General features: G+C 40.8%; 1 protein-coding gene across 1 annotated transcript in view; it reads left to right on the forward strand.

The window, feature by feature from the left end:
• Nucleotides 1-3,327: 3,327 nt before the first annotated feature.
• Nucleotides 3,328-23,137, forward strand: part of LOC147464363 (uncharacterized) — a 33,113-nt gene continuing 13,303 nt past the window's right edge. Inside the window, exons 1-2 of the mRNA XM_086509024.1 lie at nucleotides 3,328-4,617; nucleotides 4,739-4,923. Coding sequence (XP_086365150.1) covers nucleotides 3,480-4,617; nucleotides 4,739-4,923 — 1,323 coding nt within the window. The 5' untranslated portion in view covers nucleotides 3,328-3,479. The remainder of the gene's footprint in view (nucleotides 4,618-4,738; nucleotides 4,924-23,137) is intronic.

The following is a 23,137-nucleotide window of genomic DNA, read 5'->3' on the forward strand; positions in this document are numbered from 1 at the left end:
GATGCTGCCGTACGAGGTGTCTCCAGGACAGTCCCGATGGCGGAGCCAATCCTGGAAAGAAGTGGTAGGTACTCCCTCCGTAAACCCGGAAAGCATACTGAGATGGGGATGTCTGCCTCCTCTACTAGCACATCCGAAGTCGGGTCAAAACCATGTCGCCACTGTCGAAAGTGGACGTGTGATGCTCGGATGGCCAGTGGACTCATAGCTATGACCTTGGAAGCCATCTCGGAGGTCTCGAACTCCATCTGGTAGTACCCCCTTCTGAGAATCTGGACATCCAAGATCTTGCCCACCTCTGCGAAAAGGCGGGCCTGGAGAAGGTCTCGCAGCTCTCCTCTGCTAGTGCGGGTGCCGAGAATTTTGCAGATGACTGAAGTCGCCTGCAAACGCTCTACCTCAGTGGCTAGGCTCGCTTGCTCTGTCGACGATAGAGCAAGTCGAATGGTGGGCTCAGCGAGGTCGGGCGAGGGGGCTTCTGGCGAGTCCCTCTATGGCGAAGCTGGAGCCTCCATCTGTGTCTACTTCTGTGTTGTAAGAAGAGGTCGACGGGTAGACGCTGCAATCAAGCGCAGGAGACACTGCCCCAAAAATGAAGCAATGCCGAGCAGGCCGAACTGCAACGGATGGCGAGGAGAAACCGAGGCGGGGGGGGGGGGTAGGGGAAGGCTGGCGGCAGCAGGAGGAGGGGGTGACCGAGGGGGGAGGGAAGCAAGGCGTGCGCAGGTGGGCAGCAGTAGCGAGCTCAAAGTCTATTATTTTTCTTCTTGTACACTTTTCAAAATGCAATTGATGTTTCATATGTTTTATGCAGCTCAAAAGTAAAGGTGTTCATTTGTGCCACCTAAAATTGTGTGGCCCAAATGAGTACCTTTTATTTTGAGAAGGTGTGCAGCGAAAAAAAAATGCGGCTATATGCATGGCAATAAATGCGATAATATTCGCAGATATATATGTGCGAGCATTACCGCATTTATTCGTGGCAAACCATTGCCGCAGCAATTGCTGCTTTTATTATCGCAGACGCAAAGATTTGTCTCTCCATTTCCATTTGTTAATCCGCGACAATGTTGACAGTTCTCTTATAGTGTTAAGTTATTCTAGAGACCTTCGCGTAATAGATAACATTGTTGACCTTGATGTGAAGTAACCCTGGAAGGGAAATTTGAGAAAATATGTCCATCGTGTGGAGGGCAAGAGGTTGTCTGCAAGAAAGGGCTAGGTTGCAATTTTTAGGCGTGCTTCCATGCTTGGAGATCAAATACTCCCAATTGAGAGTAAGAGTTTTGAGCAAATGGAAGGTCCCTTAATATATATTAGTTACGTACCATAAAGGGCTGTCTCATGAAGTGAAATCTAGTCATGATGAAAAAAAGGAAGAGAGTATTGTAAGCTAATGTTATATAAATTAGTCTAGCCTTTTGAGCCTGGCATGCATGGACTCCATGAATTATACACGTGAAGTGCTTAAAATTTCCAAATACATAGCATGTGCAAGTGCTTTAATGTACTAAGTGGCCATGTCTATCAATAAGAAGTTCATTTGACTTAATGCTGCAAAAGCATGCTTACGTTATCAAAATGCTTGACAAAGTTGTGAGCAAGAGGTATTGATTATTGTGAAAGTGTCCAATAGAGTGCTTTCGTGTGTGTGTGTGTGTGTGTGTGTGTGTGTGTGTGTGTGTGTGTGTGTGTGTATATGTATGTGTACACTAAATTGGTTTGCCCTTGTGGAGTGGTGGGGACCAGTGTTCGAGAAAAATGTGTCTCAGTTAAAATCATGTCATTTTCAATTTTAAAAAATGCAGGTTGAAGGCAAGGGATTCACTCCAAAGTAAATAATGTATAAATATGTAAAGATAACCTAAAATTTTGAAATTTCATCCTAGCAAGTCCAAGGAAAGGAAATTTGTATGTTTGGAAAATTTCTTGCCCATGCCTGTGTGAGATAGTGCTGAGTGACCATGTCTCCAAATGACACAGGGTGATTGAGAAGGAAGTCACGCTAGGCTTAGTTATCAGTAATTTGAACTAATAACTAAGCCTCCTGCTTGGTCAGGTCAGAAGCAAAAAAGAGCATTAAATGAATGATTGTGCCTACCTTTGTGACTATGGCGATTTTGGCATTGTTGTGAAGTTCACGTCCAATAGTTGGGAGATTGAATGAATAACTAAGCCATGTCTGACCATGCAAGCAGCTTAGTTTGTGAAGTTCACGACCCAACTATGCCGATTTTGGCATTGTTGTGAAGTTCACGTCCAATAGTTGGGAGATTGAATGAATAACTAAGCCATGTCTGACTATGCAAGCAGCTTAGTTATTCATTTAATGCTCTATTTGAGCATAATTGGTGTAGTTATCTATAACTGATAACTAAGCCTTGTGTGACCATAGCCTTATATGATTGAGAGTAGTCTTGGCCGTAGCATGACGTTGATCACATAGGGGTGACCTAAATAGAGGTGGCCTAAGTTGATCTCCTATACTTGTTCTGACAATTGAGAGCATATGCAATACCCATTTTCAACCGTAGAAGGGGGGGACGAGGGGGGAGAGGGGTTTTCTCTTGCCTCAATCCATTCAATAGTGTTTATTTAAAAACATTGCTTTTGAGCATGTCAATGAAGATGCCACTTGGAGCACTCTCCTCGTTTCACCACAGGTTTTACCCCACTGTCGATCCCGAAAAACAAGGCCTTCTATTTTAATAAGTCGTTAGGGTAGGCTTCTTTACATGGTTATATCTCCTTCCCCACAGTTTGCACCATCATTGAGAAACGACCATTACATGATTGTGATCGCCAAGGTAGTAGACCCTGTCGATGATCTCTCTCAATCAAGCTGTCCCCTTGAATATCTCATTGACATTTTCATGAAGATGACCCGATTGTGTAATAGAGAGTACGCTCCTGCATTAGGCTTTGTAATGGCTCCATGCTCTACTTAGTGCAAACAGTCTATGGCGCTAGGTCGCGTGCGTCTCTCTCTCTCTCTCTCTCTCTCTCTCTCTCTCTCTCTCTCTGAATTTCTCCAGTGAATATTACTGCATCTATGGGATAGTAGAAAATATTCTTGAATAGCATTAATTACTGGGGATATTGATAATGAGATCATGGATTCAGCTTGCTAGCTTTACCATTGAGACTCTATCAGAAAAGTTCAGCTCAATTACGGTTTAGCTCATCTCGTTCTTTGCAATCATATGAAGGATATGGTGGTTTATATTAATTCTACCTAGATCATATATATTCTAGCTAGATCATATTGATTTAGATCGATATTTCTTAATCCTGACATAGAACTGTTTGCAGGGTTGCTTGATGTAAGGCCGGATGGCCGCGGAAGAGCGACCATCTCTGCTGGGTACCGTATCTGTCAATCAAAGGGATCTGCTGCAAGGACATGAGCAACGTCTGCATGTCCTTCATCGGCTCTCTCTAGCTCGCATTAGCAACGCCCACCAATTAAACTGTACATAATGATCACGGATCATCCAGCTAGAGCAAGCACCTCATGCCCAACCAGCTATGATGCAAAGCCAGGCTACGTTAATGCTCATGGGCTATCCCCAAGTCTTATAGCTCTGTGGAGGCAGTCGCAGCTACTTGTTCCACATGGACTACAGCAAGAAGTGCATGCAATGAGTGGAGAAGAAGGCTACGACACATTCCCAGTTTTAATGGCGCGGCCGGCTGCAGGTGGACCATATCATCTTCCTCAGCTCAATGAGTATAGAGCTGCATCATCAAAATATACCAACGCTTCGCACTCTTTCAGCCCCAACAATAATATAATGTGCTCACAAGTACTCAGGAAAGCCAATGATGGAAGGATGCTAATCAATGATGCCAACTCTCAATATCCGGATAACCAACAGTACGATGTTAAGCCCGGCCCCAACATGCACACGCACATACAAAACATCATTAAATCCGGATCCCCTTTCTTTGAAGAGGAGCTAATGGATGATGCCTATCCTGGCCCTCCTCCGGAAAGTTTTCGAGAGCTGCTTCTTCAAGAATGCAGTAGAGGGCATAATAGTGGATATGTGCCACTGACCAACTCGGAGAACCCATCGCAGAACGTAGGCAGTCTGGTGACGGCTGAGATGCAGGAGTACTATCACGCCTTAGAGGGGATCGGCAATCACTCTTGTGATGGAGCACTCAATCAAGCTCTGCAAAATGATGCAAAACGATTCAAGGACGGCTACGAAAAAACAAACATTAACCTGCTACAGCTCGCATCGAGGGCAGCAGCTGTAGTCTCGAAAAATAACAGCTCATGTCAACAAGCTTATAGTTGTGCAGCTGCTTCAGACAAGTATATTAACGGTTACGATTATCCTGGCGGCTCCGCGAATCAGGGGATGCATGAAGATGCAGAGCATAATGCTGTAGCTCAGCATGGTGAGGTTAGTGGGACTATAGGTAGTCATATTGTTAATATTGTGGGTAGGAACCAGCCGATCCAGGATGGAGCTGTCGATGAAGACAAAACCAAGAATACTGAGATGGCGGAGCTTGAGCACCATTTTAACATTGTAGCTGCTAGGGCACCAGAGAAGTCGCGATTCGGTGCAGGGAGCTCCAGCAACGTCATATGCTTCGGTCAAGGTGGGTGCGGGGATTAGAAACTGGTTGATGACAATTAAGGAAGAATATTCATGTGTGGGTGAGTTCAATTGTGAATAATGCGACGCTCCTGAAGGATTAATAATGATTAATGCTGATGCAGGTGGTGCGGCGGCTGAGGAGGTCGATGTGGAGGTATTGAATATTGGGGAGGCGCTGCAGGACGCTTTTGTGCTGGTGGAGCTGCAGCATCATGATGAGCCAGCATCAGCAGCGGGGCAGCTGCAATATTCCCTCAGACGGCGCAGCGGATCAGCGGGTGCCTCCAGTAGTCTGACCTTGCAGCAGGTACATCAAATTTTATATAAGCACTCGCTTAGTACGTATTTAGCATTTGCTTAATTCCATTATAGCCGCCGCTTATCTGATAAAAAGGTGCCCTAATCAGCCGGCCTTGGAACCCTAATCCGCCGCGGCTTATGAAGGTCTTTGCATTTGCTGCATCGATTTACAACTATGACCCGCTGACTGGCTTCTGTATTTTTATCCTCTTCCTCTTATCCTCTTTTCGATCTGCTGTTTGCATCGATCTTCACGAGTCGGCAGCATCCCGATCTACTAAATTATAGTCGTCCTCCTACATCGATGCGATGACTCCGATCGCTACTGTTTGCAACGTCTTCCTGACTCCCGAGAGGCAAAGCTTAAATAGCTGCATGCATCGCGAGGCTCGTCAACGTCTCGCACCCCAAGACAGTAACTTTCCCCCTGCCGAGTCCCGACCTCTACGTCCCGGGCGCCCACTGGCCTCGCCTCGTGCTCATCTCTAATGTATTACAGTCTACTACGATACGCTTCCTTAAGAAATGATTGGTAGTTTAGTCAACAGTGTCAATTTAGAAAATTTTAGATGGCATCTCGTTCACGGTTACAACGCTCAACTTTAGATAACACGACAGTCTAATTAATTATAAAGCTCGCTTGTCAAAGCTAGCCTTCACCTCTACGGCTCTACCTTTGAAGTTTGCATAATTAGGGCCCCGTCACAGTCAGTGATCAGCTCAGTATTTGCTTCCTAGCGACGGCCCTTGCAAATGAAGAATCAAGATGTAGCGTTATACTATGGCCCGTGGCTGCCCCTCTCTCTCTCTCTCTCTCTCTCTCTCTCTCTCTCTCTGTGTCTCGTTGGAGCGGTAGGGTACACTACCGGATGAAGGAGCTCTCGCCATGTGTCAAGCGGGGGGTCGAAATATCTCTCCCTTTTATAATAATATAGAATAATATAGATAGGTAGGGCTCACACGGGAGGGGCCCCGGGTTGGGCACGACATAAGATTGGATTGAAAAGACCTTTGATACGACACCTCATACATACATGCACATGTGACTGTGGAGGGGGCTAAGGGTACCTTCAAAAGGGTCCACACTCGGAGGGACTCGGGCCGGGTAAGACGCAAGACTAGATTGAAAACACCTTCGATAAGACACCTCATACATACATGCATAAGTGAATGTGGAGGGGGCTAAGGGTACCCCCAAACAAGGACATGGTAATTGTTTCGATGAACCCCTCCCTTCAAATAACTTTACCTCTTTGAGATAAAGTTAGTAGGTTGGGTTCAGACTGAACCGGCGAAAGAAACAAGCCTTCCTAATTGTGCCGTCGCCTAGTGTGAATAGTGTGGAGGAGGAAAAGTGAAAAAGTGAAGGGGGCTGAGAGAGGCCATCAACTCTCCGAGGGGGGGAGTCAGAAGAAAAATGGAGGGCCCGACGAAAGAGTATCTCAACTCCAGTCAATCAAATTTTGCCATGGAAGATCGACGCCCTTTTGCATTTTTCTTCCGTCGCCTTGTCTGAACCCACCCTTAGCCTTGTCACAACTTTCCCTTAAATTTACGCTTGTGTGTGAGAGATATCCTTGTGGAACCTCCACTTTTGAAAAATATCTATAGCACGTGCATTCAAAAGGTATCTATTGAATCTTTCTATGCCCACACTTAATCGTGAATTAAAAGATTTTTTTTCTTTCATAAGTCTTGAACTTTTAAAAAAACTTTCATTTGTACATGTACTTTTGAAACTCTTTGAAATATATAGAACCCTTTAGTGTGAACTCTAAGTACTACACTCACATAATTTAAGGTCAACCATTAAAGGATATCCCATCACATCAATCAAGTCAAGCCTTATATTATGATTACCCCCTTTGTGTGGAGGACACCTAAGAAGCACATTTCTAATTGCACCTTTTTTGGGCCTAAGAAGGCCATACAGAGGAGTTGGTAGAGAAAACGTGCAAATCTCTCACCGTCAAAAGTTTCACTATCACATTAAATGTAATGTACCTTTTGTTTGCACTTTAGTATTTTCATTACCATTTGATTACATACAATATGATTCTTTCTTCATTTTAGTGTTTTTAAAAGGTATCTCTATATTGGTGTTGATGCGAGGCATTAAAAATGTATAAAGAAGATCCTCTCCCTCTTTCTAACTGATGAAAATAAGGGTAAATTTGAAATTCTTTTGATTTTTAGGTCAAAATTTGAAGCTATTGTTCGTAATAACACTAGAACTTGTGTAAATTTCTCGATTTTTATAAAGCAAGCTCAAAATATAACTGAGATTTTGATTTTAGCCGATTAAAATACATTGGACTCCGATTTTTTTCCAATACTACCTCCCCCCCCCCTCTCTCTCACTCTCTCTCTCTCTCTCTCTCACACACACACACACACATACACACACACACACATGCACACGTGCACACACACCAATGTTCGATTTTTTAAAATAAAAATAGAATAAAATTACAAAAAATACCGATTATTTTATAAAATTTCTTCTTTGAATCTACCCAAAAGAAATTTTGTATGTTTTTCAAAATGTTTTTTCTCGAACTTTGATATCACACACACACACACAATTTATTACAACTAAAAATTTTGCCTTCTTAAGGCCACCGTAAAAACTTTACCTTGTTTGAGTTGCAGTTAGTGGACGGAGCGAGGGGATAATCCATAAGAATTCCTTTCCCTTCATGTGAGCTTTCACTTAGCCATTTATGCAAGGTCTCATAGTCATTTATTGTATATATTGCCTCCTTTGAATCCTTTCACGACGAAAACAATGAAGTTGTTAAAGTGTCCTTCCCTTTAAGGTTGCTTATACACTACCTACTCCCCAAACTTGGGTTTTTGGATGTGCAAGCCAGCCTGTCGTTACTCATTGGTGGCTCAAAAGTGACAGTGGATGAGAGTTTGGACTCCCATGGCCCCCTGCCCAAGCTTGGATGGGCGAGGTTTGAGTAGATGCTAACAGTACACTTATTAACTAGCCAGTTTTTGCTGATAAGTCTAATGGAATTTCTAGATGTACTTATATTCTAAATCTATGGAATTAATCGCATACTCGAGAAATATTGGTGGGAAAGTTGCTCTCTCCTTTTCACTCCACCTGCACGATCGACAGAGAGAGATACCAAGCTACACAATCCACCCCTCTCTATGCAGGTGACGGAGAGACAGACGACCCAAAAAATGTCCTCCCTCACATTTGCTATCGACACACAAAAAATAGATCTTCTCTCTCTCTCTCTCTCTCTCTCTCTCTCTCTCTCTCTTCCTTCTCCACACGTGTCCTCCCTCCCTCTTTTCTCCTGAAAAATCTCAAGAGCATCTCACCATATTCTGGCTAATTAGACATGCTTGCAAAATCGTAGCAACATATTTCACTCCACCTTCAGAAGTCTTTAAATCTAAAAGTTCTCCATAACCTTACGCTCTCAAAAGGTCTTTGGATAATGACGCATGCCCATTTGTTCTCAAAAAATGGCTTCCCAAGTAAACTCCTTATAAGAGTGGCCTCCTTTGGATTTTTTTTTTCCCGTCAAAACTCACTCACATAAGTGAGTGAAACGAATTAGAAAGTTAAAATTACAAAGAAGTCTTGCTCCGACCAAGCCAAGGCACCACTGGATTTGACCATACCAAATGACACAAAAACCACCCAAAGTTCTGGATTTGACCATACCAAATGACACAAAAACCAACCAAAGTTCCGGTTTTTACAAGGAGCCACAACCTTGATACATAATAAACCCTACTAAACACATCCGTCAATGATATAGAAGGCCAAGAAGATGCCACCATGTCGGGAGGCTACCACCACAACCCGCCATGTCCACCAAGCCCACAAGCACCACCACACGTACTTGGCATGTCGAACATAATGTCGCAAGGTTGGGGGCCGCATCCCCATCACCAACCGACCAACCAGGATGCAACCATGATAATCCATCCAAGCTACATCGAAGCCGGATCAGAAGAAGAAACTAGAAAACTCAAAAGACCCAGAATACCCGAGACTGGAAGCTCCAACTAGCACAACCCGAACAGGCTATTGAAGGGAGCCTTGCACCTTCAAGAAGCGGCATGACGATGCCACCAGCATCAGCAGAACTGCCTCATCAGAAGAACCTCTCACCGAGCCAAGGGCTAATAGCAGATTGTAAAATAGGGCAGCTTTTTCCTCCATTAAGAAGGAGGGTGTTGCCTGATGGTGGAGACTAGGGTGGGTGGTGGCATGTAGAAGCCATGACGAGAGAGAGGGCAAAAAGAAGAATGAGAGAGAGCAGAGAGAAGACTCGATACTCCAAAAACTCACGCTATGTATTGATTGTGTTTCTTTGTAAAAATGCTTACAATATAAAGCAAAAGTGGCCATGCAAGCAGGCTCTAAACTAAACTTTCCTCTGCATGCTATAAGAGGAGTTTCCCATGGGCTTAGACCACAGGGCTTGAACCCAACAACCCCCCTCAAGCCCAAACCACTGACAATGGACTCGAGACAAACCATGGTAGAGTTCAATCACCTGAAACTATAAGTGGAAGTCTCCCCCTTGACAATAACATAGGTATGTGTGTGCACTTCCCTCAAACAACTACAGTGTGAAACAAACCAGAACTCAAAACCAAACATAAAAAGACGGTCTTACCACTAATGTGTGACAGTGTCTATAACCCGTACATTTTATTGACAAATGACTTACATAAAAGGAAACATAAAATAGAATGAAAACTACAAGACATCACTATCTACGAAAAGTGTTGGTGCTTCACCATCTTCATCACTTTCAAACATGTTGATCTGTCGCTTATTCTTCTTAAAACATTTATCCAAAGGATGATTGGTCTTTCCACAGTGGATGCAAGGATTTTTGCTGAAACAATCCTTGGTTTGCTAATTCTTGGGAGTCTCCTTTGTAACTCACCTTCACTACAAGGTGCCAAAATGTGTTAATTCTCACTCCATACCGTAGAAGACACTTGTGAGTTTCCTTGATCTGCATCTCTTAGGGGCCGAGTGAACACTAATAGGTTACAAGCTTGCGTCATCGCCTCACCAAAAAGCTTGAACTAGCTTTTTAACCCTGAGCAAGTAAAACTAGATAGTAGGTGAATTTGTTTTTTGGGAGACGGGGGAGGGGTCACTATGTATACATTGTGTATATCACATGTGCTCAAGAACTATTTTTAAAAATTCTTATCTGTGAATTTTTTACAAATAAAATACGCCCTTTTTCTATTCAATTTGTAAATTTTATAAAATACAAATAAAATACACCCTTTTTCTATTCAATTTGTTAAAAAAATTTCCAATTCCATTTTAGAGTAGTCTTCTATATGTGAAAATGTGAGAAATAATTAAATTTAATATTCCTTTTTGTTGCACTCTCGTGATAAATGATCGTGCCCCCCACCCTCCCAAGAAATTTTTTAAAACTAAGGTGATCTCCTGCAAGGGAGTTCATGTTTACTTTATGTATATTATACGAACGCATACATACCTATGTGAGAATATATCACCAAGAATTTGCACATTTCAACATGTGTGTGTGTGTGTGCGCGCACGCGTGCACGCACTCTGGTGTGTGCACACGTGTATATACATGCAACTTTATGTGTGTGCGTGTGCACACTGGTGTGTCCACGTTTTTATATACATACAACTTTATGTCAGTGCGCTCAATTTTATTGCCTCAAAAATAGATTGAATAATACAAATGGTTGAACCATGTAGTCTACAAGACTGGACCTAATCATGTTAAAACAACTTAAAAATTAATAGTTTTTGAATTAAATATTAGTTTTTGGAGAACTCACAATGGTGAGTATATTATATTAGTATAGCCCAAAAAGATTACAAATTCAAGCCATGCTCGTATTGAGCCATGACATATCCTAGATACAACATATACATAATTGGTGATACATCGATTGAGGAGGGAGCCCGCCCATGACAATTAAAAGGATACCCAAGCCAAGACTACCTAAATAAGTAGCAAACCTTGACATGAGCAAGATCTGATGTACTCAACCATTCAAGTCAGTTATTTCGGCACCAATTGCCCAATTTCACTCTTCAGAGTCGGTTTGTTTTCCATTGGCGACAATCGTTGCCCTGCTTTCTTGTACAATTTTTATGTAACTAGCTATTACATCATGTTCTCAATGACTCAATGGTTCTTGGTCTTCCATACGTGCTTATTGTAGAATAATCTAACAATTTAAACAACACTTGGATTTTCAACACCTTCCCTCCTAGGAAAAGATTGTTCTTGAAGAACTGTATCTTTCAAGTCTTTTTTTGAATCTATTTGCAAATCTTCCCTACTAGGTCATAAATCACTGAGCACTCCTTAAATAGGTGAGGAATGTCCTCACTAGCCATTCTGCATTGTCAACATCTATCTGGACCAATACCTTTTCCTAGAACCTTCACAACAATTGGCAAGGCTCCACATAGTGCCTTCGATAAGAAAACCTTCATCCCATGCAACCATTGTGTGCACAATATATTCTTTGCTATTGGTACCAACTTGAATCCGTCCAATTCTTACACCATTGCTTGTTCAACAAGGAGAACCAATCCGTCAAGGCCATTAGGTGTGGTGAACATTCTTTTAAGGAAGTGTCTCTATCCTTGGGCCATCACTATGATTTCCACTTAAAATGGGACTTGAAGCAGGAATGAAAACTAAATCTATCTAGCCATTCTAAAGCTCTATTGACCAGCAATCGTTTAGTCTCATTGAGGTGAAACTGGGTAGTGAGGTAGTTTGTTCCTTTCCAACTTTTGTTATTGTTGTCCCAAAAATGGCCTAGTCAATATAATCCTTTGTTTTTTATCTTTATGGGGCAATTTTCTTGTAGAATGGGTTCAATAGAATATTTCCCTCCTTAGATAGCCAAGGGGACCAGCGTGTTATAGTGTTGTGAAAATTCCTTGTTATCTCTCCCTATTCCAATTGCTTTGTTGCTCTATTTCATTTCCAAACTAGCTCACCCGTTGTGCCAACAAGTCTCACACCAAGCTCACCGAGGGACAAGAAATTTATCATGCACCTCAAGTCCTTTACATTGGCCACCTTGAGATCATAGTTCAGAGTTGGCCGACATGTCCTTTGTCACAATAGCCCATGTACCCGGTCTTGCTTCATGATTGCTACCATAAATTTGGCATACTAGGCCTCTGTGTGAGTAATAGGGTTAACGATCCTGATACCACCTTGCTCTACTAGTCTTGCAACAAACTCTCATCTAGCCCACTGCCAGGGTAGCGATCCTTTGGTGTCTTTCTTTGTAAAAAATGTTTCACCGGTTTCAAGAATTCTTTCTTGTTGCATTTGGTTAGCTTGAGAAACAAACTGTTGAAGGTATGGGAGCATAAAAAAATTGATCACTTTCACTCTACTCAGAAAGGGAAGAAGCACATAATCCCCGCTCCTTATCTTTTCCAAGACCCATATGAATCTTTGCTTATGGGTTACGTCCATACCCAAAGGGGCTCCCAGGTGCCAAAACACCTTTCCTTTTGACACTATCTCCCAAGTCCACATTGAGGGATTGAAAGAGTTTTTCTTTGAGAGTAAAATAAATCTTGATTTCTCAATACTACACTTTGACCCTGATTCTATGGCATACTTCTCCACAATATCAAGAGCCTTCCTAATCAGCTAGGGGCAAGCTATTAGGACAAGTAAGGAGTCATCCTCAAAGAGCCTTGTAAGTAGCTGGTTGTTGTTAGGTATGGACAACCCTTGAATCTCCCCTCTTGTTGCACTATCTTCGAGCAAGGTAACCAAAGTATGAGATCCAATGGTAAACAGTAGAGAGGCTAGTAGGCATCCCTACTTGATTGATCTTTTGACCTCAAATGCACCCACAATTCTCTCATTCAATAGAAGCTGTGATTTCCTATCAACCCCTAAGGTGTGGACCAAACTACATATCCACAATCCAAAGCCTAGCGATTTCATGACATGTTCAATGAACAACCATGTGACCATGTTATAAGCTTTATCTAGATCAAGCTAAAGTAGGTTACACTATTTCTTAGTGAAGGTTGCATACTATATGCCAACCATTGCTTCCAGAATGTTATCACAGATTGATCTTTCCTTGATAAATTCATGTTGGTAAGGAGTAATGGATTTGTCGAGAAGGGGAGAGAACTTAAGGGCAACAATTTTATAAGCCACTGATTTCATAGTTATGGGATGTCAATTTTTTAGTTCTAAGCATCAAATTTGTTTGGGGATAGGTTTGATGAGGCCCCTTTTTATGTTTGAGTCAAGGACTCCATCAACCAGGTCTTGGTTAGCCATTCGTGTCATCAAGGACTTAAGATCATCCTATAATTCTATTTGTCCTAGGGGACTTCTCCTTGCCTAATTCTTACAATGTGAAAGAGCATTCCTCTTCGGTGAATGCCTTCTCCAAGAGGTTGGCGGCGTATGAGTGGGATACCATTTTCTTGACACTCCCAAGAAGAGTAGCTATGGCTTCATCCACTTGAGGGGAGTGGGCCTCAGACCATTTCATCCGGATCCTCTACATTGTTCTCTTCCCCATTTGTGAGCGAGTAGACAAGGCCTAGATTTCTCTTGATTTTTAGGGCCTTGGAGAACTATTATTGAGTAGCCACTCTAGTTGAAGGTAGGTCCCCTTTGGATAATATTTTGGCTTTTCTTACCTCCTTGAGTTTTTATTCGGTCAGGTCAGACTTAACTTCTAGCCACCTTTTTTGCTCATCTTTAGAGGTCGGCCCTTCCTTATTTTGGAGGTTAGCTGCTCCTTCAAGTACTCCTCTCAATACTTCTTTCTTTTAGGGCCTGCAATTTTGATTGCTTTCTGGATATTCTTTGGCGAGTATATTCCAAGCCCTGGGTTTTCAAAATCCACATCTTTATGAAGCTTGGTCGTAGCTTTAAGGGTAGGCTTTTGAATAAAGGGTCTTTGAAAAGGTGAACCCTATAGTAATTAGTAACTTCTTAGACCGTTTAGGGCAAAGACATTCTCTTTTGGATTTTTTGATTTTCATGCACAACGGCAAGTGCCTGACAAGCACTATGTAATCACCACCTTAATTCATTTGAAGTAGCAAAGGCAATCGGTAGGCTTGGTGAGAACAATAACTACAAAAGTTTTGCTAAAGATAAATGTAATAAGAGCTACAAGTGCATTCCCTTTAGCAATTTGTCTACTGCAGTAATTATTGATGTACTCCTAAAGGAAGAATAGCTTATTGCTTGGAAAACTAAGTCCCCATGCACATCGTACTATGTGCATGTGTGCACCCCTCATATGTATTTGAGAGGGAAGATGCCATCTAAATTTTCATGCTTGTGAGTATGTGCTCCTTGCCAATGCTTACTATGTGTGTATGGTTGTTTTGCTGCTTGCACTCACATAATTAAGGGCATGCAATAAGAAATTTTATGCTCCATTGGGGGCGGGCATGCAAGAGGGAAAGAGAGAGAGAAGGAGGGAGGGGGGGGGGGAATGCTAAGGTAGTCAATTATTAAACAAGTAAAAAGGGGAAGGTAGACGAGGAGCATGAAGAGGGGTGGAGCCAAGGAGATACCAAACTGGCCACCCTTATTATTTGGTTCCCTTTTCATTGCCATACTAAAGAAGAGCATAATAAAAACCTTACTTCATTATTCATCCTAACTTTTCTTGAAAAAGTTATTACATACTAAAGAAGAGCATAATAAAAACCTTACTTCATTATTCATCCTAACTTTTCTTCACAAAGTTATTCTGTCTAGAATTTTTTTCTAGAATTCGTTTTTCCTAAAAAAACTTATCTCAATATTTTAGAAGAATGTCATGAATGTGTACTATAGATCCATCATGATAATGTAGCCATTAAATGCCTTCCAAATTGAGCCTTCCACCTGTCGATATTTTGTATAGAACTATCATTGATAGGATATTTTCAAAGGGATATTGACAAGTGATAAAACCACGAGGCCTGCCAAGATAAGATGAACCTAAATAGGTTGAGTTCATATTGAAATATAGAAGCCATTTTTGAAGTCTTCTTGTGTTTTTTCAACCCTCAATCGTCGAAACACATCCATATCCTAACAACTAAACGTTTAGCGTCTTCGTATGGCCAAACACATAAGTGACTAGTCCTAAGATCTAAATCTTAAGTGGATTGAAACAGCCAAACCGCTTACCCTAAGCAACATACTATAAGCGATTATCCTTAAACGGCCTGAATACCGATTAGCCCTTATCGGCTAGTCCTGAGCGGCTAAGCGACTGAAATATACATAATCAGCTAGTCCTAAGCGGCTAGCCCTAGGCAACTAAGCGACTAACTAACGAAGCGGGTAGGTGTAAACATTTTGGCAAAGAGACTGTTTATCTAAGTGGCAAGTCCTAAGCCGTCTGAATGTGGATTCCCCCTAAACGACTAGCCCTAATTAAGCAGCTAAACAACTAAATAATGAAGCAGGTAGGCCTAAATGGTGCGGCTAAACGACTGAATACCTAAGCAACTGGACCTGAGCGGCAAACCTTAATTAAGTAGTGTGAATATTGATTATCCATATACGACTAGTCCTAAGTGTCTAAATAAAGAAGGGGGTAGGACTAAGCGGCATGGCTAAGCGATTGAAAACCTGAGTAGCTAACCCTAAGCCGCTAGCCGGAGGCAGCTAGCACTAAGCGACGAGCCCTAAGCGTCTACCCTTTAATGGCCTAGATACAGACTAGTCCTGAGCGGCTAAGAAATCGAATACCAAAGCGGCTAGCCTTAAGCGACAAGCCATAGGCCGCTTAAATATCGATTTGACATAAACGACTAGCTGGCCTAAGCGGCTAAGTGGCTAAATAACAAAGCGGGTAGGACTAAACGGCTCGGCTAAGCAATTGAATACCTAAGCGGCTAGCCCTAAGTAGTTAGCCTTCAATGGCCTAAATACAGACCAGTCTTAAGCGATGAAGCGACTTATTACCTAAACGGCTAGCCTTAAGGGCCTAAACCAGCCTAATTAAGCATATAGCCCAAAGCGGGCAACTACGTCCAATTGACATAACATCGATTTATCATAAGCAATCGACATTACAACACCAATCGATGATTTGCAAAACACATAAAGCTAATCAAAGATACTTAGAACCTAACACTATAAAGTTTCTAATTTACATTTACAACACTGACGATAAGTCATAATAAAAAAACAACATAATTTCTAAACTTCTATATTAATTTACATAAAAATATCAAAAATAATTATAAATGGAATAAATCAAAATAACTCTTTTTTTAAATGATCAAATGCCATTATATTTCTTTGTTAATGATGATTTTTAATTACTAAATTCTATAAAATAACAAAAGGTATAATTTTTTCAAACTTTAAAAAAAAGTGTGTGTGCATGTCGTACATAGTGTTTTTAGATTGTTTAGTATGCATTTTTATTTATTTACGTGTATGTTTATGTGAATGTGTGTGTGTGTGTGTGTGTGCAAGAAAAGAGAATGATAGAGCACTCACATACGGCTTATTTGAGCAAGAAACACTTGAAGAAATGTTGCAAACCTGCAAACATACACACACACAGTGTTACTCTCACACAACACAATTAAAAATGAACAAACCTACTACGAAATTTTGGAAAGAAGCTTACCTTGTCGATGGGGGGGAGCGTGTGAGTGGAAATCTCAAGTCCGGCAAGCCCTACAACAATAGTTTCATATCAAGTGAGGAGGAGGAGAGCAAGGGAAGAGAAGAAAGAATGAACGAGCGGGTTCTATTTTTGCAAAATCCGTTGATATAGATGACAGTGTATGCATCAAAATACGGACCAAAATTGACGTTGAAATATGAATTGAAATAAGCGCCAGTATGCACGTCGAAATCGACATCAAAAATTTTAAATTTAATTTTTTTTATTAAATTTGATCTCCTTCCAAATTTACCTACACATGTATCGATGCGCCCGCCATTGACATCGATAATTTGACGTCAAAATTTAAGCAATCTCTTGTGGTGAACGATGATACTCTCTATAATCTTAAACTAAATCTCCCTTATAAACCCTAAAATAATCAGAAACTAAGTCACCTAGTTCCTAAACTAACCTTAAATAAATCTTATACCAAGTACCCTTAACCCTAAATCAAGTCCCCAACCCCAAGACAAATAGTGAACTAGATCCTAAACTCTAAACTTATCTTAAGAAAATGCTAAACTACGTTTATTCGGCCCACTTTTATAGTCAAGAATTGCCATGAAAGACTCTACAACCCTAAAATAGCTCTCTTTAAATCCTAAACTAAGTCACCTTGAACTCTAAAGCTAATCTCAAATCCATATTAAACTAAGTCAACCTAAACTAATCCTAAATTATATCATGCTAGCCTCTAAAATAAACGTACAAGAATTGTAAAATAGGTCACCATAAACCCTGAAACAATCATAAACGAGATCACCCTATACAATAAACTAATGCTAATTAACAAAACTTTATCAAACTTTAGATAATTACCCTTGAACTAACTAACTATTTCACAAAACACAAACTAGAGTGTTTACTTAAATAAAAAAATTAAACTCCACGTTCAATTAAACTTTAAGCTAACTCTAAACCTTAAATTATCCCTAAATTAACTAATTATTTCACAAAACATAAACTAAAATGACTAGTATTCTAATCAACATTTAACTGAACTAAACAAGAAATCCTAATTAAGAAAAGAAACAATTTAGCAAAACTTAGTTACAAAGTGTACAAATAAAAATTTAATGAGAACCCTAAGTAAAAGACCAAGATCAGCAAATATTAATTGTAACACAAGTAACAAAAAATTAGAAAAATTTATGTGTTTCTTTTCTTTATGCATGTGTGTATGTCTGTGTCTCTATGAAAGTATGTGTCTATATGTGTGTAGATCTATTTCAACATATGTGTGAATGTGTGTGTTTGTGTGTGTGTGCCTGTTGTGCACTTCAAACAAGAAGAGGATTATCAAGAGATCAGTTACAATTGCCTCTAATATGCAAAAACCCAATTTCACCCCACCGATAGGATACCAGATTTGAGGGAGATAATAAAAGGTTTTGATTTCAAAAAAAATAATCTATTTAGCTAATTATCCTATCGTCTAGTTAGCGATGGATGGGGAAGTGTGAAAGTGAACCACCCGTTATAACATCTAGGATAGCAATGGTTGGCCAATAAAAAAGAGAGTCTGGAGAAGGCTTGTACATATGTTCTATATGCAGAGGAAAGTTATTTACACTTTATGTTGATTCTCACTTTGCGTAGATACAAGGAATCTTATGATTCTACTCTAGTAGTTTCTTCTCATAAGACATACATTTGAACTCATAGAAAAGCATTAGTTTATTTCCTTAGAAACCAGGCTAGCAAGTTTAAAATAAGATCAAATTAGTGAGTGGGATTGGGTTTTTTGGTAAACAAGAAGTTTTGGACACAGGCTCCATGCTCTTGCCGAGCCATGGATAGCATACAAGGAATGAAGAAATCCACATACAACCAAAAATAGTCCTCGAATAACACTATCAAAGAAACATACATAATTCCACTTTCAAAGAGCAATAATGATTGGATGCCATATGCCGCATGGCTTGATAAGGGAGAGGCTAAGCCAAGTGCTATAAAGAGCTGAAAATCATACGTGTATGAATAGATAGTAGGTGATAATTTTTATTTTCATTCGAGAAGAATTACAACCAAAAACAATCCTCAAGTAACACTATCAACAAACAAACAAACGTACATAATTTTACTTTCAAAGAGCAACCTGCTTGGATGCCTTAGGCCTTAGGCCACAAGGCTTCTCCCACAAGACTTGAAACCTCCCAAACAAGGATCAAGAAGATAAGAGAGAATCACCATACCTAAAGCCTTTTGCCAAAAAAAAAAAAAAAAAGGGGGCATTGAACAACACCTATACCACGAGACGTTCGGCTTGTCGATTTCCTCCGCTTGTCGTCGCAGAAGGAAATCATAGCGACTGTCCTTCAACTTCCTATTGGAGAAGAGGTGGGAAGAAGACCTCTAGCTCCTAGCAAGAAAAAATTAGGGATAGTGTGGGTGGGCAAGGCAAAGCTTGGGTAGTCATAGGTAGGGTCTCTCCAAGGCACACCTTGACAACTCAGATAGGAGTCTCCTTTGTAACTCGCCTTCACTACAAGGTGCCACAATGTGTTAAGTCTCACTCCGTATCGTAGAAGACACCTTTGATTTTCCTTGCTCTATATCTCTCATGGGCCGAGTGAACCCTAGCAAGTTGCAAGCTTGCCTCATTGCCTCACCAAAAAGCTTGAACCAGCCTCGGACCTGCTTTTGAAGCCTGAGCATGTAAAACTAGATAGTAGTTGAAAATTTTCAGGCGTCAGGGGCGGCGGGGGGGGGGGGGGGGGGGGGGGGGGGGGGGTCCCTATGTATAAATTGTGTATATCACCTGTGTTCAAAAACTGTTTTTAAAAATCCTTATTTGTGAATTTTTTACAAATAAAATGCACCCTTTTTTTACTCAATTTGTAAATTTTATAAAATACAAATAAGTTACATCCTTTTTCTATTCAATTTTTAATTTTTATAAAATATAAATAAATTACACCCTAATAATTTTATAAGCCATTGATTTCATAGTTATGGGACGTCAATTCTTTAGTTGTAAGCATAAAAATTGTTTGGGGGTAGGTTTCATGAGGCCCATTTTATGCTTGAGTCAAGGACTTCATCAACTAGGAGTTTGTTAGCCACTTGCGTGATCAAGGACTTAAGATCATCCTAGAATTGTATTTGTCCCACCTAGGGGACTTCTCCTTGCCTAATGCTTACAACGTGAGAGAGCATTCCTCCTCAGTGAATGCCTTCTCCAAGAGGTTGGCGGCATATGAGTGGGATACCATTTTCTTGACACTCCCAAGAAGAGTAGCTATGGCTTCATCCACTTGAGGGGAGTGGGCCTCAGACCATTTCATCCGGATCCTCTACATCGTTCTCTTCCCCATTTGTGAGCGAGTAGACAAGGCCTAGATTTCTCTTGATTTTTAGGGCCTTGGAGAACTATTATTGAGTAGCCACTCTAGTTGAAGGTAGGTCCTCTTTGGATAATATTTTGGATTTTCTTACCTCCTTGAGTTTTTATTCGGTCAGGTCAGACTTAACTTCTAGCCACCTTTTATGCTCATCTTTAGAGGTCGGCCCTTCCTTATTTTGGAGGTTAGCTGCTCCTTCAGGTACTCCTCTCAATACTTCTTTCTTTTAGGGACTTCAATTTTGGTTGCTTTATGGATATTCTTGGCGAATATATTCAAAGCCCTGGGTTGTCAAAATCCACTTTTTTACGAAGCTTGCTCATAGCTTTAAGGCTAGGCTTTTGAATAGAGGGTCTTTGAAAAGGTCAACCCCTATAGTAATAGTAACTTCTTTGACCATTTTCATGCCGTGGCACGTGCATAATGTGAACCTAAAATATCTACCTCACTCTCAATGCTTTTGTTATGTGGGATCGTATGCTATAATTTACATAGTGTGATATATGCGAAAATAGATGCCACGGTTGCAGTCGTGTACATACCTTGTCGGAAAGAGGAGGCCCTTGACGTGGCATTGATGAGTGTTTTATCACATGAAAACATAATTTATTTTCTTTATAAATGTACAAATGTCAAGTGTATCAAAGTGGCATGCTCATTTTGCCTAGAAAGTTCAATGCGGGCGATCTCGGCCAAAAATAGCAGGTTTCATACGCAGGTGAAAGAGATGTGTCTAGAGTGATTTCCAAGTGGTAAAATGAGGTTCAAGATGAAATTTAAGACTAATGGGATTTTCCACAATTTCTAGGATTTTTCCTAGCTCGTTTGGGCTTTTTTCGTGCAAATTTAAAAAAAAAACATTTTTGGGCTAAAAATGATTAAAAATGGTAAAAAATGACCAAAATTGGTCAAAAATGGCTCAAAATGCCACATCACTCACGCTTTGTGACTATGAGGAGTGAGGGAACATTTTAGAAGAGCAATATCAGCACTATAAGCTCCTCTGTGAAGGGATACAAAGCCTGTACCTGTGGTATACTAGTGCAATCCCGTGCTGTTCCAACCCTGTATTCGAGGCTATGAGGCCACCAATTAGGGTTTCCCCTCTTCAAAAGCCTACTTGGGAATTAATAATGAAGTTCTGAAGCTACCATGAAATGGCTACGACGGAGAATTGAAGCATTTGTATAGGGTTTTTATCAGGGCGAAAGAGCATTGCAACTGTGTAATTGTTATTGAGGCTACACCAAATCATCACACACACAAAATTTTTGAGTTGATCTTGGTTCTTTTTCAAAGATCAGATTTCATGGCTGGAGTTTTTTTCTTTTTGAGTGTGTTTTTAGCCTCAAATCTTCTACGACTTGCGTGATTTTGCTGCGAACTCTCGTAGTTAGAGGCCCGCCGCTTTCCTAGCTGCACTTCGCACTTCTTGACGCAACTTTGGCAAACCCGACACGAAGTAGGCTAGGGTGAGGGTTCAAAAGCTTCATTAAATGTATCAAAACAAAGGTTTAAAGCTATGGAGCAACAAGAGCAACAGGGGGTTCGGTTTGATCCAGTCACAATGAAAATGTTTCAAGCTTTTGCAGTGTACAGCAACAAGCTTCGGAAAGAAGGAAGCTTTCCTCAACCAAAGCGCTTCAATCTATGGTGAAGAAAATAGATCAATTCAAAGGTAAAGATGTAACAAAGTATCTTTGTGCATATGTAAAGGAGTTGGAGCTTCATCGAGTGCCCGAAGCAGAGATGGTGCAAAGTTTTGAGCTAGCTGTGATTCTCGAGATCTGAGAGCATGTAAGGGGAATTATAAATGAGCAAGGGAAAACTTGGGAAGCATTCAAATTAGCCTTGAAAGAAGAGTATTTCATGAAAGACTCCAAAAGGGTGACAAAGAGGATTTTTCTAGAGTGGGTAGTTTGGCCAAAAGAGGGACTTTAGCCTACCAAACTGCTAAGGGAATTTGAATGCCACTATGGTCAACTTCCAAGGACTAAAAAGGCTACCCTAAACTTGGAAAAGAAAAAGCTATTTTTGTAGGCAGGAGGTAAAGAGATTCAAGAGAAGCCATAGTTACTACTTGAGGACAAAGATGCTAAACAAGGCTTAAAGACCGATTAATATGAGGTCAAAGATGCCATTTCACTGCTAGCTAAGTGACAATGACGAAGAGACAAGATGATAGTCAACCCTACTCAAGTCCCAAGTGTTCCCAAGAGTCCCATGAAGCGTGTGATTGTGGTTCCAAAGAGTGACAAATCCATCCTCGATGATATTGTTAAAGGAATGCAAGAGCTAAAGTTAAAGCTTACAAGGCTAGAAGAGAAGGGGAAACCATCAAGTCAATCTACAGTGCGACGACCTCAAAGTAGAGAAGGTTTTGTAAATAGATGCATATGGTGTGATAGTACTGACCATGCAAGGAGGGATTGTGAAAGTTTTAAAGACACTTTGACAAAGGAGCTTGTTTTCTTTAAAGATGGAAAAATTAAGTGAAACAGGTAAGCTCTTGGGAACCAATTTTGGCAAAGGTGGGATGAAGAAGCTAGTTGAGGACATGGCTACTAGCGATGCCATTTCAATGGTTGAGGCTGCCAAATATGGGCTGAAGGTGGAGTCTTTAAGCAAAAGGGATCATTAAAGTCTGGAGAAGAGGAATCTTATGGGATTGGAGAGCTATGGCCATGTGCAATAGAATCTTCTACGAAGGGTAAAATGACTAAAGAGGTTTTGTATGAAGTTGGATATTGTATTCGGCTAAAAACAGGCTGGAATGACCCTGTAGACTCTTTGTCAGTGCATGCATACATTGCCAAATGTCAAGCCAACGAGGCCGTTGTCGAAGAGAAACGTAGGCTTGAGAATGGAGATGAAGGGCCTTCAAAACGGGAGACGAGGAATGGGGGCAAAAATGACACAGTGCCTTCTAGATCACCTTCCCCGCAACACATGCCTGTCCCCGAAGTTCCTATGCAAGAATCCTTTAAAGAAAAGAAGAAGGATGCAATGAAAGCTAAAGCAAAGGGTCCGGCCTACAAACTCCAATCTGATATAGAGGCAGCAATTAACCTCAAAAAGATTTTGGAAGAGAGGATTTTGAATATTAAGGTAGATTTACCTTGGGTGAGGTTCTTGGAATACCAAATAGGGAGTTCCATGAAGAGATAATTGATATCATCAAGAGAA

Source organism: Adiantum capillus-veneris, chromosome 1 (assembly GCF_014529385.1).
Source record: "Adiantum capillus-veneris isolate H3 chromosome 1, ASM1452938v2, whole genome shotgun sequence".
NCBI lineage: Eukaryota > Viridiplantae > Streptophyta > Polypodiopsida > Polypodiales > Pteridaceae > Adiantum > Adiantum capillus-veneris.